This window comes from Amblyomma mixtum, chromosome 5 (assembly GCF_055824585.1).
Source record: "Amblyomma mixtum isolate Tamu chromosome 5, ASM5582458v1, whole genome shotgun sequence".
In the NCBI taxonomy this organism is placed as follows: Eukaryota; Metazoa; Arthropoda; class Arachnida; order Ixodida; family Ixodidae; genus Amblyomma; species Amblyomma mixtum.
Window position 1 is genome coordinate 60,723,007 of NC_143016.1, and position 18,411 is coordinate 60,741,417.

An 18,411-nucleotide genomic window follows, 5' to 3' on the forward strand; every position below is an offset into this window, starting at 1 on the left:
CTCCCTCCCGTGGACGCTTCTCCGCTCCCCCCTTTCTTCGGGCGGCCAGTTCGGCTCCTGCCTCGGTCGACGCTGGTCGCACCCTCTTCAGCTTTAAATAAACGAAGTCTAAAAGTACCGTGTGCGTCTTTCGCTGCATTCAACACAGCGACCGGACACGACAGTGGCGACGAGAAAGTGGATTCGACCCGCGCTACGCAACGCTATTGACAAGCCATGGCTACGCGAGGGTTTCCCAATCAGATACCAGAATTCAACGGCTCATCGTGGTCATCGTGGGTTGGACGCCTTCAGTTCTACTTTGAAGCTAACAACATCACAGACCCAGCCTTGAAGAGGGCCAACCTGCTGACGCTGTGCGGGGAGCAGACCTACGATACTGTCTGCGCCCTTATTCAGCCAAGCACACCAGCGGCAGTGTCTTACGACGACATCGTAAAAGCGCTGCAAAAGCACTACGACCCAAGGCCATCCGAGGTCTACAGCCGGGCTCGCTTCCAACGACGAGATCAACTGGGAGGAGAAACTGTGAGCGCCTACGTAGCCGCGCTCAAGAAGCTCGCTGCCGACTGCAATTTTGGAACGCTGTCGACAACAGCTACCGGGCAGGAGGGAGACGCAGCTTCTTCTGCTAACACCACCATGCTACCCTTGGACGTGATGTTACGCGACAGATTTGTGTGCGGACTGAGTGACGAGTCACTGCAGCAGCGCCTGTTCGCTGAGAAGGACCTCACATTCAGCAAAGCTTACGACATCGCCGTTCGAGCGGAGAGCGCCGGTCACCAGCAGAGAGGGATTCGCCGGAACACCGAGCCGGTACACCAGACAAGCAACCAGGTGCGCAAGCCTTCTGTTGTTGTAAAATCGGTCAAAAAGGCACAACGCTGCTGGCGGTGTGACGACCAACACAACCCCCAGGGATGTCGATTCCAGTCAGCCACGTGTAATTTTTGCCACAAGCGAGGGCATATCGAAAGAGCATGCATTACGAAACGGAGACTTGCCAAGATAAAGTCACCTTCCCAGCCTAATCACAGCGTCAACGCCTCAGAGAATACGCCGCTATCTGATCTCCATGGAACAACATCAGCAACACCATCTGTGTTGTACGACCTGAACACCATGAATCTCGGCACGCGACCGAAGATTTTTACAGAAGTAAGCGTACATCACCAGCTGATTAAGTTCGAGGTGGACTCCGGCGCAGCCTGTACTCTGATCAGTGAGGACACGTTCCGAACTTCATGGCCATCTGACGCACCCGCCCTGCAACAAGACGACACGCACCTGCGAACGTGGTCAGGACAGAATCTGCCACTATTGGGCTCTGCCAACGTGCAGGTTAACTACAACGGCCAGACCCATACGCTACCTCTGCTTGTTGTGAAGGGCACAGGATCAAGCCTTCTAGGGAGAAACTGGTTTTCTCCACTAGGCGTGATGATATGCGGCAAACATCAAAACGCCGATGCGCTAAGCCGTCTGCCACTAGACGCAACTGTTGACGAACCATTTCCACCAGGAGACGTTCTGATGTTCGAAGCACTGCCAGAACCTCCGCTTACAGCAGGCACAGTTGCAGCATCTACGCAGAAGTGCGCAGCTCTCCGGCTAGTTTACACAGCTGTTCAACAAGGCGACGTGCATAAACTCAAAGGGGACAACTTCGACGCTTACCGCAGGCGAGCTACAGAGTTGAGCACCCATCGCGGCTGCATCATATTTGGGTCCCGAGTTGTGATGCCGAGAGAACTACGCGCACAAGCTATGTCTCTCATCCACGCCGGACATCGGGGCATCGTTGCAATGAAAAAGTGTGCCAGAAGCTACATGTGGTGGCCTGGCATTGACAACGACATCGAAACAGTGGTGCGAGAATGCAAGCCTTGCCAGAGCAGCCGGAGCGCCCCGCCGAAAGCTCCTGTCCCAGAATGGGAAAAGCCAGACACACCATGGCACACACTGCACATTGATTTTGCAGGACCAATTGAGGGCTGCACTTTCCTTGTGGTCGTAGATGCCTACACAAAGTGGCTTGAGATAAGGCAAATGGGACAGACGACTTCGGCAGCAGTCATTGACAACCTCCGATCACTATTTGCAACGTTCGGCCTGCCGCGCAAGGTAGTGTCGGACAACGGAACACCGTTTGTGTCTGCGGAGATCCTCAAGTTTTATCGCGACAACGGGATCTCATCAGTTACATCGGCCCCCTACCACCCAGCGACAAACGGACAAGCCGAGCGCTACGTAGCCGAGCTAAAACGCGCCCTTGAAAGAGATCAGACAGGCTCGCTGCAGCGCCGCCTTGCGCGCTTTCTCTTCAAGCAGCACACGACGGTTCAGAGCACAACAGGCGAGACCCCCTCGAAAATGATGTTCGAGCGTGAAATGCGAACCCAGCTCACAGCCATCCTCCCCGAGCCAAAGGCAGAGACGTTCCGGGAAGAAAAAGCAATTCCGCGCTGCGGCACGCTTAATGAGGGGCAGCGCGTCCTCGCCCGACAGTTTCTGAAAAAGCCACGCTGGGAGGAAGCTACAATTGTCAGACGCATAGGCCTGCGCTCTTGGCTCGTCAACATACATGGCACAGTAGCACGCCGACATCTCAACCAGCTGCGTAGATTTACGACGCCGTCTGAGAGCTGTCCGCCAGCGGAGAGAACACGTGCACCATCTTCCCACATAGCCTGGCACCTCTTCCCGGAAGAAGAGACTTCGCCCAGGACAGACCTAGGAGACACAGCGAACAACAGCCAGCCTACAAGTGTTTCTCCCCCGAGCGCACAAAGCCAGCGCGCCTCCACGCGTGAGCGCCGACCCCCTGCACGATACCAGGCAACTTTCTAAGGGGGAAGGAAGTGTTGTGTCCCCTTATTGCTTTTGTGTGTGTAACGACCACTCGCATCCTCCTCCTAACGACCACTCAATCCTCCTCCTAACGACCACTTGCCCCTCGGTCGCACGCTGTCGCCAGATGCCCCCCCATGGTGCGCCCCCGCACCCTCCTCCTGTTCTGGGAAGCCACTCCCTCCCGTGGACGCTTCTCCGCTCCCCCCTTTCTTCGGGCGGCCAGTTCGGCTCCTGCCTCGGTCGACGCTGGTCGCACCCTCATCGGCTTTAAATAAACGAAGTCTAAAAGTACCGTGTGCGTCTTTCGCTGCATTCAACACAGCGACCGGACACGACAAACCTCAAGGAATTTGACCTGAAGTCTTTTACCCCAAAGGTCTTGGCCATGAAGGCCTTTACTGCTAAGGAATTTACCGTGAAGGCCTTTACTCTTAAGGCATTTATCGTGAAGGCCAAAACCAAGGTGAAGGACTACCACGTGTACACACTTGGCAGGCTGCCCACCTGCCACCTGGTGTACACATCTGGGTTGTGGGAGGTTGCCCTCAACCCAGTGTGCAAGTGGGCCGCCTGCATATAGCAGGCTTCGGGAACGTATACGTATCCCTGAAATCGGAAAAAAATGCACCTAGTAGTGGGCGGCCGCATTTCGATAGAGGAAAAACGCAAAAGGCGCCTGTGTGCTGTGCGGTCAGTGTACATGGAATATCCTCAGGTGGTCGAAATTATTCCGGAGACCTCCACTACAGCACCTCTTTCTTTCTTCTTTCACTCCCACCTTCCTCCCTTCCCTTAAGGCGCGGTTCGGACGTGCACCGAGATGTGAGACAATTACTGCGCCACTTCCTTTCCTAGAAAGCCAATTTTCAATCTTATTCTTATTAGTGCCACCACAGTAAACAACATAACAAAAGAGGGCAGGAGAAGGACAGCAAGGAGGAAAGAAAAAAATGGAGGAAATGAGCGGAAAGAGATAGGCATTAAGTCACTGGCCTACACGGAAAAACTTGCGCCACGCCCTCTCACCGGGGTTTGTGGACCCTCTAGCATAAGAGCAATAGTCTCACAATGATTTGCAGGAGAGAAAAGTCGAGATATAGACAAAAAAAAAAGAAAAAAACTGCCATCCGAATGAGCGACAGGGCGGCGACAGTCGGGTATTGGGATGCTCACAATTGCAGCGATTCGTTTAATCAAAGCGCATGCACGGTAGTTACTGAGGAGGAGGTGCAAATCTTACGCGCCAGAATATGTGGACCGGATACAGTGGAATTCCCTACCAATTCGGCTTAGTTTCGTACGTGGTCGGCAGCGTTGCCATTACACTAAAGTGTTATGTCGAATGCCGTACCACACGGCTGAGCCGTCACCCATGTGAGCTTTTGTGAAGCGTTACTGGGCGTTGCTGGTCAAATAGTCAAATAGTGCTTATGATGAGGGTTGACAAAGCGACGGTAGTTTCATTACTGTGCAGGCTCCGGCGGTCTGTGCGAGCGGTACCGCGAAGCCGTAGAGAAGGACCCCGCCTCCGATAGCTACAAACAGGCCAAGCTGAGCCTCAACACGGGCGTCACCACCGTCTTCAACTACAACCAATACGTGGGAATGCACGTGGCCGCGCTCACACTCGCCCACGAGATCGGACACAGCTTCGGGGCGCCCGTGAGTAGAGGAAACGTTGCGCACAGATGTGCCTGTTTTCAACATGCCAGAAATGCAGAATAAAACTGCAGACGCCTTTATGTGCCTTCAAACAACTTGTAATCTGATTCGCTTTTGCTGAATTTGTCCACTACGGAATGTATTTCAGGACAGTCTACCGACGTGACTCATCAAGATGTAATTCGTTCCATGGTCGGTTTCGGTGTCATGAACATTGATAATGTAACTCCATGGGAATCGTCTTCATTGCAATTTTTTTAGTGATGTTCAGTTAACGCGGAGTCACAGTCGCATATTCACTTAACGCGCACTATGAAGCCCATGAAAAATATAACTAAGGGGTGGCAGGACATTTCAGCTCTGCCCATAAGGGCATGACAATCATGATGTGAAACACCACACGACATACATACAAAGCCGTACAAACGTGCTTTCGTGCCGCGGTAGCCTGTCTGACGCGCAACCCGAGGGTCACTGGGTTTGCGATGCGCCCCTGGTGTGGCTAGCGCCATCTATGGGCGCCTCTTACAGCCACCTTTTCGACCACTCCGTATTTTCCCGTCAAGCCGAAGGCAACGCCAGCACCGGCTTTTCTTATTCGCGGGGCTTTTACGCCTTCGCCTTAAAGAAGGAATAACTCTTGTAGCAGCAACCTTGTAGCAGAATATCGCCATTGATATCCCGTTTATGCTCTCTCTCATCCACGCCTAGTTTCTTTCACCTCTTCCAATGGAGCATATGGTACGGGATTGATGTCGCCAACATCGGAGCGTCGCGACGCTTGCCGGCCGGCGCCTTAACGCCGCCACCTGGGAAGTGCTCCGTTTAAGTTCGCTATTCCTATCACGTTTTGATGCCAGTGCAAGTCATCCCAGTGTAATCAGTGACTTAAAATTGTGCAGTTATATAGTGCTGCAATGCAATTTTACGGCGGTACTGATTATGTCTTCACACATGCATTTTTCTCATTTCTTGTAAAAGGCTTTAAATTTGGAACAGTCTGAAAATTTTTACTTCCAAATGTGGCGACAGCAAACCTCGAGGGGCATCCCTTAAATGCGTTTTGAGGAGAAAATAAAGAACCATTATAGAAAAAAAAGCATTTGCCAAGGGCGATGGTGATCGACGGTCGCCATGTTATCAGTAAGGCGGTTCACCGCCGCTCTTATGAGCTTTGTAAATGCGTTGTAGAAGTGCGTGACTTGACAGAAGGTGCAGGCGCACCAAATTATCACTGTTAGTGTGCTCCTCTGGCCGATCTAGTTAAACGAATGGATAATACTTAAGAAGCTTGTTTATTATTCCTATACCGAGAGAGATGGCAATGCCTCCACACCCAGTGAGAACGGCACAATGTGCAATATTTAATCCCTTGATCTATATCAGGAATCCTCGTTTCAGGACGACGCGAAATGTAGAGGCAATTTTCGGCACCGATTACGACGTGGCAAACGTTGAAGGGTGCTGCCTTGGTGATTCGTTGAGCATGCAGTCGGTGCTTCATTCCTTGCACCAACCTGATCAATAGAAGTGGAATTCCTCTCTGCGTGCAGCTTTTATGCATGGCCTGCATACGTAAACAGACGTTGGAACTGTCTGAAGAGAACAAATAACTCTAGAAGTACGACTTCCCACTCGCGTCAAACCCTGTGCTGCTAGAGCAGCATATACTGAGGAGCCGTCGAAGAAACAGCTGTGTGGATATCAACCGAAAAGTGATAACATCACAATAGAAGACAAGGTAGTAGTAGTAGTAGTGAAAACATTTATTTTTTTTTTCAAAAGGAAGAGTTAGGGAGTAGGGGGATGGGGATAGATAGATGTGGAGCTTCAGTGGTCGGTCTTCCCTAGTCCAGGATCCCGTTGGCCTCCGCCGCTGCCTTGGCCCTCGTCACCAGCATAAGCTGTGTGCTCGGGTCGGAGTCAGCCAGGAGGGCCTCCCACTGCTCTAGACTAGGGCTATAAATACCTTTGGTAGTAAAGGGCTTTTTTCGTAGCCCCAGGTGGCGTGGTACGTTGTGGCGTAGCCCCCACACCACACGCACTCTTTCGCGTATCTGTTCGGCCACATTTTGTGATACATGGCTCTGCTTGGGTAGGTGTCTGTTTGTAGTCGTCTGAGCGTAGTGGCCTGCTCTCTGTCGAGGATATCCGCCGGAGCCGAGTACTTCTTGCGCGCTCCCAACAATGCCTTCATTGCCTCGATCCCCGTAAGATTCTGGCGTGCTGAAGGGTTCGACCGGCAAACCCGCCCTCCGGTTCGTGAACCCTCGGACAACGGTGTCTGCCATGAGATTTCCCTCAACCCCAGTGTCAGGGACCCAAATGATGGTGTGTTGAATGCTTGTGTTGTTTGATCCATGTCTGAAGACGGGCGGCGAGATCATTGGAGTTGGACAGGTTCCTAAAGAAGAAACAGATGGTTCTGTATGTTGACTGAAGACAAGGTAAAGCAGGGGAAAATATACTCTCATACATGAAGGATTTCTCTAGGGGTATGGCAGTCCTTCTGTTTCTTAGCGTGCCCTCCGGTGTCGTATATGTGCCGAGGATTGGAACGACAAAGCAGTGCAAAAAACTTTTCTTGCGCATAGACTGCTCCAGCAAATGGAACTATGGCACAAGGGCTTCCGCTGCTTGTGTGAAAAAGACCGGCAGTGACTGGTAGCCGCCAGCTTGGTCACTATGGGAATGAAATGCGGTTTCTTTGTCTTATCCGATTGGTAATTGAGATCTACAGGAGGAATTAGTATTGCTTACCCCCCCCCCCCCCCTCGATGCCCTTAGCGATTCGCCGACTGCCCTCGGCAATCCGTGAGCAGCTCTTTGAAAACGAAAAATCAAAGAAAAAAAAGTTCCCTTTGCTATTATTAGCGTTCCGTCTGTTCCCATGCATGATGCAAGTATGCATTAGAGGAGTCGTTTTTTTTTTTTAAGTGGCCCAACCGAAACTAAGTGAAATTGTACTGTAATGGCAAGCAACTCCATATATTTTTCGTTTGGAAAAGCTATGATCCAGGTAACGCGAAGAAAATCTCCGCGCCATTACTATTTCAAATAAATGATCAACCGGATCCTGTTGATGTAAGGATAAAAATTAGCCGAATCCATTCGTGAGGCTCCATTGTCACCTTAAGCCAGATAGCGCGGATGGTTTCGAGCGTGGTTTCAGTGATTACTTCTCGAGTGCTACTTCACGATAGACAGCATAGGACAGGAGGAGATCGGCAGAATATCTGAACCCAGAAGACGACGATAAAGAAGGGATCATTAGCACTGTCGCCAAGAAAGCAAAGTTGGGCTTCTGCTATTTTGAACATTAAAATGTTTGTTAGGCAAGTTGGTATTGGCTCCCTAAATTAATTATTGCTAGCGAAATCGCAGACGCAGACTGGAATAGACAGGGCTAGCGGTCGTCCTGTCGTTTTGCGTCCTGTCTGTTTCTGTCATTTCGCTACTTATAATCAATTTAGAATGCTGCAGTGAAGTAGTATAAATTCAAGACCCCATACATTCTAGCTACTTTACTTTTTCCGCTGCCGAATTGAGAACTGAAGAAAAACACGTCAGCGCTTGTGAAATAAACCAGCGGTTCACATGTACTTGCTTGTGTTAGTGAATCACTGCAGTGTACCCGACTGCTCGCAATGAACGCTCTATATTTTTTCTGTTCATTTCAAAGCATAACCTTTTAAAGCAGTTTTTTCATTAACAGAGCTTCAATTAATGCCGTACAGACGATGTTTCTGAACCAAAAGTGGGCTAAACCTACATTTTTCACAGCAAAAAGAGCCGCATCTGAAGTTTAGATAATTTTTCAACACCTGGTGGTTTAGTAAGCGCTGTACCTAACACGTAAAGCACATCATGCAACAGTTTGAATAGCTGTAGGGTTTATGCGGATAAAAAACTTTCGCGGTTTTCTTCTTCCTGTTTAGATGGCTTTGGCTAATTCTGAAGAAAAAAAAGCTCCTCATTTTAGAGTTGGTACTTGCCGCGTCATTGACTCCATATCTGCTGTTAGTATGCCCTTCGCTCTTCCCTTTACTCCGGCCGATCAGACTCTTCTTGGGTGCTTTCGCGCTACTTTGCTTTTACGTAAGTTAACGCAGCCTAGGTATCGTTGCTAGACTGCGGAACAGATCTTGCGACAACTGACGTGCTTGCTGTTCTACCTCTGTCTTCCCGGCAATGAAGGCCATTGCGCGACTAGGTTACTTGCATAGCCGCCTCGCTGGGGACGCCATCAGCGGGGGTCTCATGACGGTTATCGTTTCGTGCACAATAGTTGCTGTCGGAAGGGAACGTGGCACACCCGTAGGCTCTGCCGCACGGCTTATCATTCGGATTTAGCAGCGTAAGCACCATGAAAGCACAATGCGAGAATTCACGATGGCAGCGTCACCTAACTATGACATAGGAACGTACCTGGAGTTTGTATAGTAGCTCTATAACCTGTAGTACAGAGTACATGCCATAGAGGGCACCACACACCCTATTAAGGATATCATAGCTGCGATGAACCATAATTCCTAAAACATTGCCGCGGGCCGCATGAAATGTATACTATTGAAAAGCATCACACATCACCTGTCACTCCGCAGTCGTAGATTTTTCTACAATGAACGGTCGGCAAACAATATTCGATGCCAAGCTCTCGAGAACTACCTTTTTTACCAGAGATTGCAGGAACGCTATTCGCCTTCCTGCATTAGCATTGTCAGCCACCTTGACTACAGAAAACACGCACATAAGCATAGGCAAGTTCTGCCCATGTGCGGCACATGGGCAGAACACACCTAGGCTTACTCAAACGACTTACAGAGATGTTCCATGGAATAAGCGCGAAATCTCTCAATTACACACCAACATCCCTATCTCTGGCCCTTTTTCGTTGTAGCAGGTTGAAAACTCCGTGAATTTGAAAACGTGAGTCAGTTTTTTTTCTCTTAGAGTTCCCTGCAACGCTCCAAAAGTTCGCTTTTTGCAAGTTTTAGCACTCGGAATCCCTGAAGAAGGGAATATTAAACGAATAGAGAATCACTGCTGTCCTGTGTCACAAGCAGTTTTCTCCTTTGTTGCTGCAGATTCGGAACGTCAAAGAGGCTGAAAAATCACGCGTAACCACTGCAAGCACATTCTTCGAGGACATTTGTTAATCTACTGTGGTTCACACCCATGACAAAATCTTCAATGAATGAGCGTCTAGCTGCTGTCGTTTTTCTTAGCCAGACACGGAAGTATTTACAGCGATTACTTCTGCTCACACCGGTCGTTACGCGTATGCAGGCCCATGACTTCGAGATATGCTGATTTTTAATGCACCTTATATTCGTAGTTGGTCTTCTACATCTTTTCCGTCCCTTCCCCTCCTCCGTTTGCGGTTAGACTTGAGGGTTAGCCTGTGTTTTCTGAGAATCTGTCGTCGTACGTTGACAAATGCGATGATTTCGCTGTTTTTTTAACGAAGGCTGCTTCCTTCTGCTTGCTGTAGCACGACAACGGGGCCATGTGCGACCCGGTGAGTCTCGAAGGCAAGTACCTGATGTACGAGTCGGCGACCACGGGAACCGCACCGAACAACGACCGCTTCTCGCCGTGTAGTATTCGCAACATCAGCGACATCCTTGTGCCTTTTCTGGCAGGCAAGACGGACCGCGAGAACTGCTTCTTGCGTGAGTATATAGCTCGCCCTCATAAAAATGGTCTATAGACAGTTCATAGACTTCTTATAGACTCTTTTGCCTTTCTATAGATATTTATTTTTGTCTATTCATAGTCTGTAGACTGACTATAGACAAAAGTCTACTAAAAGTGTATGGCCATGAATCTATAGATTGTCTATAGACTGTCTATACCATTTGAATTGCATATAGACTGTTTTCTAAGATTTGTCTATGGAGAGTCTATAGACTTTATAGACAGATGTCTATGGACAGTCTATAGACTGTAAGGGAGACCGTCGGTCATTTCTAAACAGTCAGATGATGGGATCGGCCTGTGGCAGCAATGGTATTAGACTAAAAAAAAAGGTTTCATAAAGTTAGTAACTGTACCCGTTTACTAGTCCTGAAAACTCTTGACCAACCATGCAGCAACTCTTACCTGCGCTCTTGAGACAACAGTGAGCTTGCAGGTAGTTGTTCCTCCATTGTGACAACACAACGCCAAGAACATGAACAGCATTTGTCTGGGGTCTTTTCTCAGTGCCCTTGTGCTTTTCGATGTGTCGGAACAATCCTAAACAACCTGCAGAAGGTTGAAAAGGCAATTTAATAAATTTAACCAACTATATAACATTTGAAAGTACCTTGGCCAAATAAACATTTAGCCGGTTGTGAGGAGTGGAGTGAGAAACGCGGCAGAACAATTTCGAGGGTTAGTTTTTTAACATGAAAATGCCGCTTGCCCCCATTCCGTAATGCATCGTCGTCCCAAACCCTGATACTAGAGACAGGACGTCAACTGCACGCCGCTTAGGAGATAAAAAATGCGAAATTAACCAATTACATAGGTTTTCTTAAAACTAACTTAAAGAAATTATCGAGGAAATAACTATGGTGATTTTTGTCACACATATCTGCAACCATGTTTTGCTTCAGAAAACAGCGTTGCTACTGGCTATCGGCAACGCCGGTAAACGCCTGCGTGCAGAGCACAGTGGTAAACGCGCGATTGGTGAGTAGCACTTTTTTTTTCATTGACGCAGGGCACACCGGACCGATTTGCGGCAACCATATCGTGGAGGGCGATGAGCAGTGCGACTGCGGCGTAGACGAGGATGAGTGCTCGGACAAGTGCTGCCATCCGCGACGCGTCACGGACAGTTCGCTCGCCTGCCAGCTCAAGGAATCTGCAGAATGCAGGCTAGTACTATTGCTTTACGAATTTATTTATTGACTAGGTCGGCCAGTGCTGCTCCAGAAATACTGTCCTGATGCTAAGGAGGTCAAATTTCAAGCATTAGCAAAAAAGGTCGACTTAAGATTACTATGGAAAAGAACGCCCGGTAAAGCAAGTTTCCCTCAGATTCCCAAGTCTCTAAGCTTTAGGCCGATGCTAACTTCGTTAAGGGTTGCCTGGGAGAGAGTGACATCTGACTACGCTCAGCGGAGATTGAAATATATGCTCCATATCCAACGCACCTGACGTCGCGGAGTAGGGTGTGATTTGAGAGGACGAAGAGGATGCCAAAGTCTGCGGCGGCCATTAACACTTCAGTTATTTTAAACAATGTGCTACCTGTGACTACTGGCTGTGACATTTATTTATGTTCCTCTATATGCAAGCCATAACGACGTTTCGAGCTTGTTAAAGTTGTATTGACATATGCGAGCATAATTTCTACCACGTAACCGAAATTTAGCGCACGAGACGCGTCGGAAGCTCGGTGCGAACCCAACGTCCGCTGATACCGTATTAAAATGACTACGATGCCATATTCGAACTGCCTGCTGCATTATACCATAGCATGCTCTTATTTTCTTCGCTGTCCCAAAGCGTAAACACCATGCAGTTGGCTATGAGTGTCATTTTCCTTGCTCAAAGCGGCGAATCAAAGGTGCGGATGACGAGGTACAATACCACCAGGAGTTCGAATTTGGTGCCGTAAGCACTGCTGCACGTCATCAGCGGAGTGTGCGTTTGCACCGAGGTTTTGCCCTCGTCATGCGCTCAGTTTCGATGTTGTGCGGAAAAAATTTCCTTATTTCCTCGCGCCGCAGGGCTAGTGGGGAATGACTTTTTCTTCGCACTAACCACGAGACTATGTTAATTAACAAGTTGATTACAAAGCTTTAGTTAAGCAACCATGTGATTCTAATCATTTTCTGAGTAGCTAACTTCCGCTGCAGGTGACGGTTTGTTCCAGAGAAGATTTTCTTTATTTCCCGAAGTCCCTATCTTTATCAAATTTCAAAGGTATTCGCTGAACCAGCCCGTATTATCATTGTCCCAACTTACCATCAAGAACTTATGCTGTGTACCAAAGTGTCCTCATGCGTACATTCATTGAAAGCACTTCCAGTCAATACAACTGAAAGCTGTTCTTAGTACTGCCCGAACGCTCGGGCCCAAGTCAGAACATTTCATCCATTTTCCGCTAGTAGTATAAATTGTATCTGAACGAGGTTTAGTGTTTACAAAGAAAACTTATATCGCAATATAAACAGGTGCGTTCAACATACATTTTATCTTTTATAGCTGAGGCATATAGGTTGGATGAATCAAGTGAATGTTTGGCTAGAATAATTTGAGCGCGCAAATCTCACGCTCAGAGTGTAGTGCGCTAGGTGCACTAAGGCCCCCACTCACCGATTTCACCACTGTCTGTCTGGCCGGTGCGTAACACGTTTTCGCAGTTGGCCACCTAGTTAACCACTTAGGTCATGTGACCTTGTGGCTTCACCACAACCTGCCCACAGTATTGTGAACAAGCTGACAACTGTAGAAGTTGAAAGTTCAATTACTGATTAGTCGTGAGAGGTTGCCCAGGAAGAGCCACCTGCGTCTCACAAGCCCCACTGATGGCAGCACCTGCCATCACAAATCAGCGGCACATAGCTTAACCGCTGCATCACTGTTCCAGGTGGGGTATTAGGTCTCCCAGCGATCAATGCATGTAGGGCAGAGAATCGCGAATTCCGCATATATTGTCATTAACACCTTACCGCTATCGTGTCATGCCCTTAAGGTGGAGCTTAACTGCGCCAGCACTAAGGCCCCCCTCAACGATTCGCCGATATTTGTCTGAAACCTGCTGGACCTTGAAAACCGAGCCTCGAGCCAAAACCGAAACCGGAGTAAATACCGCAGTACTAGCGCACCTACTTCGAATTTGGTCTAAACATGCTAAATCGTTCGTCATCTTTTTTTATAAAGCATTAGTCGCTGTTCAAACGATCTCTTTAGGTTATCCAAATGCGCCCAATGGAATCTGAAGCAATTCAGAGGTAGACTAGCTAATAAAGGCCAAACTCAAGCAACCGGAACTGCTAAAAGAGATGTAGACTGATTCTCGCTTCCCAATAAATAAATAATAAATAAATTTCTCTTCTGTAAGATGGGGAAAACTCAGGACAACCGCTGCGCCTGCCTGGCGCTGCACGAGTTTACTGGACTACGATTCAACACGGCATCAATTCCATTGCAAATTTCCAAAGTAATAACAATGTTACACTTTGCACAGTGGAATGCCTCCAAATAATAAGAGTGTGTTGACATGATTTGCTCTATAGTAAGAGCAATTTTCTGCCTACTGTTTTATTTAGAGCACCCCACAAACGCATAAGGTGTGATCAAGCGTGTGAAAGCACATCCGGGCACGTAAATGCAAGCTTTTTGAAGACTAATTCCAACATTATTATTGCTCGGATGAGCACGGCCGCGATGCATGCAAAGCGCTTATCTTAATACGCACACGCACAAGCACGCACACACAGTCACACACGTACCTCCCCCCACCCTTTCTCAATGAGTAATAAGGGAGCAATAAGTACTTACTGTCTTAGTACACGCCAAGTACTATTCGAGCAACTGCTCCGATTACACAAGAGATTGAAACATATACCTTCCCGTGTTTTCCTTGTGCAGTCCTACAGCCGGAAGTTGCTGCACTGACGACTGCAAGATCGTCGCTTCAGGGACCCTCTGTAGCGGAAAGACAGATTGCGCCGATAACTCATACTGCGAATATCCTTCCATATTAGGCGCAAGCGATCCTTTCGTTTCCGTACACACTTTGGTCGGTCGCAACATATTCCTGACCCCACTGGAATGCCATGCCTGAGTCTTTTTGGAGGGTTGACGGTCATTGCATGCACAGAACCAGTACTGGGTGGAGAGGTATATTGGGGACAGTAGCCCATAGTTGTTGTAAGCAGCCAGAATTGCTGGTGGCCTAAGTGTCTCTCTTCAAAATTAAAAACAGCCCAACCCGCATTGTTTCGGAAATCTATTGCCGCATTTCTACTAGTATTTTCTTATTATAGTAATGTGGATTACTCTACGATTGTTAGGGCATAAAGGTACACAGGGCCAAAAACAACCTCGATGGACAAGGCCAACACATATTTTACCCCGAGTACTGAAGCCATGGAGCCTTGACTCATAGTCGTCCGTGCACCGGCCAGAGAGTGAAGTGTCCCAAGGCAGCGCCCAAGCCAAACATGACTTCTTGCAACAAGGACACGCAGGTGTGCGTCTCTGGCGAGTGTGTGGGCTCCATATGCTATAAGTACGGCCTGGTGGAGTGCTTCCGCAGCGCTGGACGGCTAAGCGAAGAAGACCAATGCTTGCTCACCTGCCAGGAACGAGGTATGTTCGAAATTCGGGCGCTTGCATATGTCCCGCGACCAGTACTGCGGGTAAGCACTTGTGGTTTGGAGGGAGCAGGCTTGTCTGCAATGAATACTCTAGAGTACGCAGGAGACAAGCGAATGTTGTGGCGGGGGTGGGATCTACACTTCATTTGTTGTTCTTTGTGACTATCACCATCATTATCGGCAGCATCCTAGCTTAGTGCACTACAGGAAGTAAATGACAGAGAATTTTGTCTAAATTTTATAAACGTGCGAAAGCTGAATTGCACGAACGTTGGCTGGCCTTGTTACTTTACAGCTGGCTTTCTAATGCTGGCTTGTCACGCTGTTTTTCTTGTCATAAATGGTAGGGTTTTAACGTATTTAAACGAAGCAGGACGAGCGAAAACAATTGAGGCAACACCGCCTCAAAGGTAACCGCATGAAAAGACACGGCACGAGCTGCGCGCGTCCACCGCCACCGCGTGGTTGCTCGCGTGAATCCGACGCCGGTGGCTGTCGAGCGTCGGGAGTGGCGACGGGAGTGGCGACGGCTGAGCGCGCCGGCGACGCGGTGTAGGCGCGAGTATCGGCCAAGAGGGAGCTCTAGGAGTACAAACCATGTTGTGGGATGGCGCCGCCGTCGGCACTGATGACGCAAATAAAGAAATCGCAAGATCTTGCTCGGTATTTGCCCATTGAAACAGTGCTTTCGCTTAAAAAGGCCTGTCTTGTTGACCACTAATACCGCATTACATATTTACTAATATTAAGGCCTCTTTTTTCAACAGGAAATAATTTATTTGGACATCCACCCTCCTCCGATCAAGCCTTTGTGGCGTGTGTGCGGTATGATTGGTTCGGAAGTCAGGCACATGACAGGCGCTGACTTGCATGCTTTGAAGTTCATGACGTTATTTATAGCTCATGACGCTTTAGTTACAATTATTAATAGCTATAGTTATTTATAGAAGTTCATGACGTTATTTATTTGTAGCACAACTTTCAGGTTGGATGCCTGCTATATGGTGCAAAGAAGAGAAGAAAGAGAGGAGAAAAGAGAATATATACTTTGAATTAGTCCGCAATTTATGGGCGCAATGCAACAGCATATTTTAGCTCTATGCGCCTCTTATGATTTCTTTATACTGAATATTTTAAACGTAATCTACGTTAGTGTGATCTTTGAGTCGAATTACCTCCACAACAGCCATTTATGATATATTTTACCAACTAACTGGCCAGCAATTTCACGGCAGTATTTATAGCCCTACACGGTCAGAATATGTTAGTCGTTTTCGCCTTTTAGGCGCTGCAACAAGTTGATCTGACACGGAACGTGTGAACGTAATTGGCATGACGCGCACGTGTAGCTTGTGAAGAACACCACCAAACAACGCGCTCGATGAGAGATCGTCTTTTCTTGGGCTAGTTGGTTTTTCATGCTGTCCGTCCTTGTTTCGTGTGCGCTGCTAACACCTACACAATGAGAGATGTGTGGCTTCATTTTTCCCGAACCACGAACTAGCCCTTGATTTTTCCTGTTCAGCTTCGATAACTTCTAGTTGTGCGAAGAAGCGAACAGGAGCTTTACACATCTGGATGAAACTCTCCCGCCAAATGGCATCGTCGAAAGTTGTGCGGTGATAGCTGTATTTATGATATTGCTGAACTTAAGATCCTTGTAATCGCCGTCGTATTATGTCATAATCAGAACCTCTTGCATTTACCGACTGAATCATACAATGTTATACAGAGGGGTCTGACAGATAATAACACGGACAGGAAATGGACACTTCCCCGAGAATGTGTACGGTCATCTAGGATCACGTGATGGACGTATATTCGCTAGAAAAGACGGCGGAATGTATCGGGGTTTCTACAGCCCCTAAATCAGTATTGTTAAAGTGTTCGTTCCAAGGCAGTAATTGAGTAGAATTAAACTTTTGAGAAAGCTACCCCACTCGGCTACCCTGCTCGCAGGTTCGTCGCAGTGCAAGTTGGCGTGCGATTTCCCGGAAATGAAGAGTCACTGCGGTGCCAAACTGCCGCCGGGCTCTCCCTGCAACGCCATGCGCGGATACTGTGACGTGTTCAGAATATGCCGTGACGTTAACCCGCGCCCTTTCCTAACCAGCCCGAGCGGCTTCTTCTTTGGCGGAGAGCCGTTCACCATCCTCTACGAGTTCATCGCGGTAAGAACCGGCTGCTGGGCTAGCTGGTATTTGTAGCGTCCGATATATTTCACCATAAACGATGGAAAAAAATATTCGAAAGTTGTCATACTGTTCCGTTCTATCTGTTTGTATCATTTCGCGGATAAATTGTTACTGAGTAGTGCTTGAAAAAAGACGTTGAAGTTAGTGTGACCTCGCCTCGAGAACGCGCACTGTATGCTTCCCCAAATGTCTCAAAAAAATGACAACTTTTATTTTCAGTAAACATATTGACCGTATGCCCAACATCATTGCGGTATACACGCCTTTGCCAACGTAACCGTACCTCAAGACAGCTTACGACGGGGAGCAAAGGGAAAGTTCTGAGCTGTCCAGTTCATCTGTCGAAATTAGTCCGAAACGGTGAAGCAATGTCGTTACTAGACGTGATGTCCAGTTGGAGCGAAACTCTGTAGTTCCCTTAATTATAGACAGCTTGTCCTGACCTCTAAGGATGAATTATCGCTACAGACAGCGCATTTTTACGTAAGCACACTGAAGCTGCGAAATGAGAATCATTTGGCTATTCCGACCAAGCATCCCGGATTTCTGAAAGAAACAGATTTACAAATTTTGCCCACTACACACTTCGCATTGCACCTTGAGCAAAGTGAAGCCCTCTACGCCGTTCGAAGTGTAGCGGGATGACATTGAATCAATGTTTCCCAATTAGTTGCCGAACACTTGTTTATTTAATAGACACGTGTATGTGCACGCGCGCTCGCAGAACCATCCCTTCGTGGCTGCCTTAGTGATCTTGGGTTCATCGTGGCTGACTCTGTTCGTCATCCGCTGCTTCGCTCTTCATACGCCCAGCAACAACCCGACGAAGAAGCCGGCCCTCAAGCTCAAGGAGACGCTCCAAAGCCCAATGAAAGCCATAGTGAATGTAAGGATACCTGCGACCAATGCACGAACAAGCGTGTCCAATTTGGGAACTCTTGTAACATCCGTATTCGCTTTACTCTGCTTAGTCTCGGTAGTTATTGAGCATTGTGCATTGGCTTATGCAAAAGCAATGCTTTTAAGTGACACTGTTTGTCCAGCGTAACGGTGATATCTACATTAGTACCTTTCTCTGACGTTAACGGCGCCATCGTTGCCATTTACACAGAATGCCTAAACCGAGATCTACCATGGTAGACTGCTGCACCAAGAAAACGTCATCAGTGTTGGCCTTAGCAATATGCTTAGCTGCAACGGACATGAAGTCGATGAGGGGCCATCCGTGGGGAAGTTGTTTATACAGGCTTAGCCGTAAGGGAGCGTAAGCACCGCTATCGCTTCTTGCCCCCTGCAGAGGAAGGAAAATGCGCGAGCTTTCTTCCTCGAATTATTATGAACTACAACTAGTTCTGTCAATGAAGGGACAGGTTTAG

The 18,411-nt window shown here is 48.2% G+C and overlaps 1 protein-coding gene across 1 annotated transcript in view; it reads left to right on the top strand.

Annotated features, from left to right (window-relative positions):
- Positions 1-18,411, top strand: part of LOC149342376 (disintegrin and metalloproteinase domain-containing protein 10-like) — a 33,914-nt gene that overhangs the window by 13,057 nt on the left and 2,446 nt on the right. Inside the window, exons 8-14 of the mRNA XM_089546789.1 lie at positions 4,331-4,518; positions 10,013-10,193; positions 11,228-11,384; positions 14,110-14,208; positions 14,642-14,832; positions 16,800-17,011; positions 17,760-17,921. Of these exons, the coding sequence (XP_089402915.1) occupies positions 4,331-4,518; positions 10,013-10,193; positions 11,228-11,384; positions 14,110-14,208; positions 14,642-14,832; positions 16,800-17,011; positions 17,760-17,921 (1,190 nt within the window). The remainder of the gene's footprint in view (positions 1-4,330; positions 4,519-10,012; positions 10,194-11,227; positions 11,385-14,109; positions 14,209-14,641; positions 14,833-16,799; positions 17,012-17,759; positions 17,922-18,411) is intronic.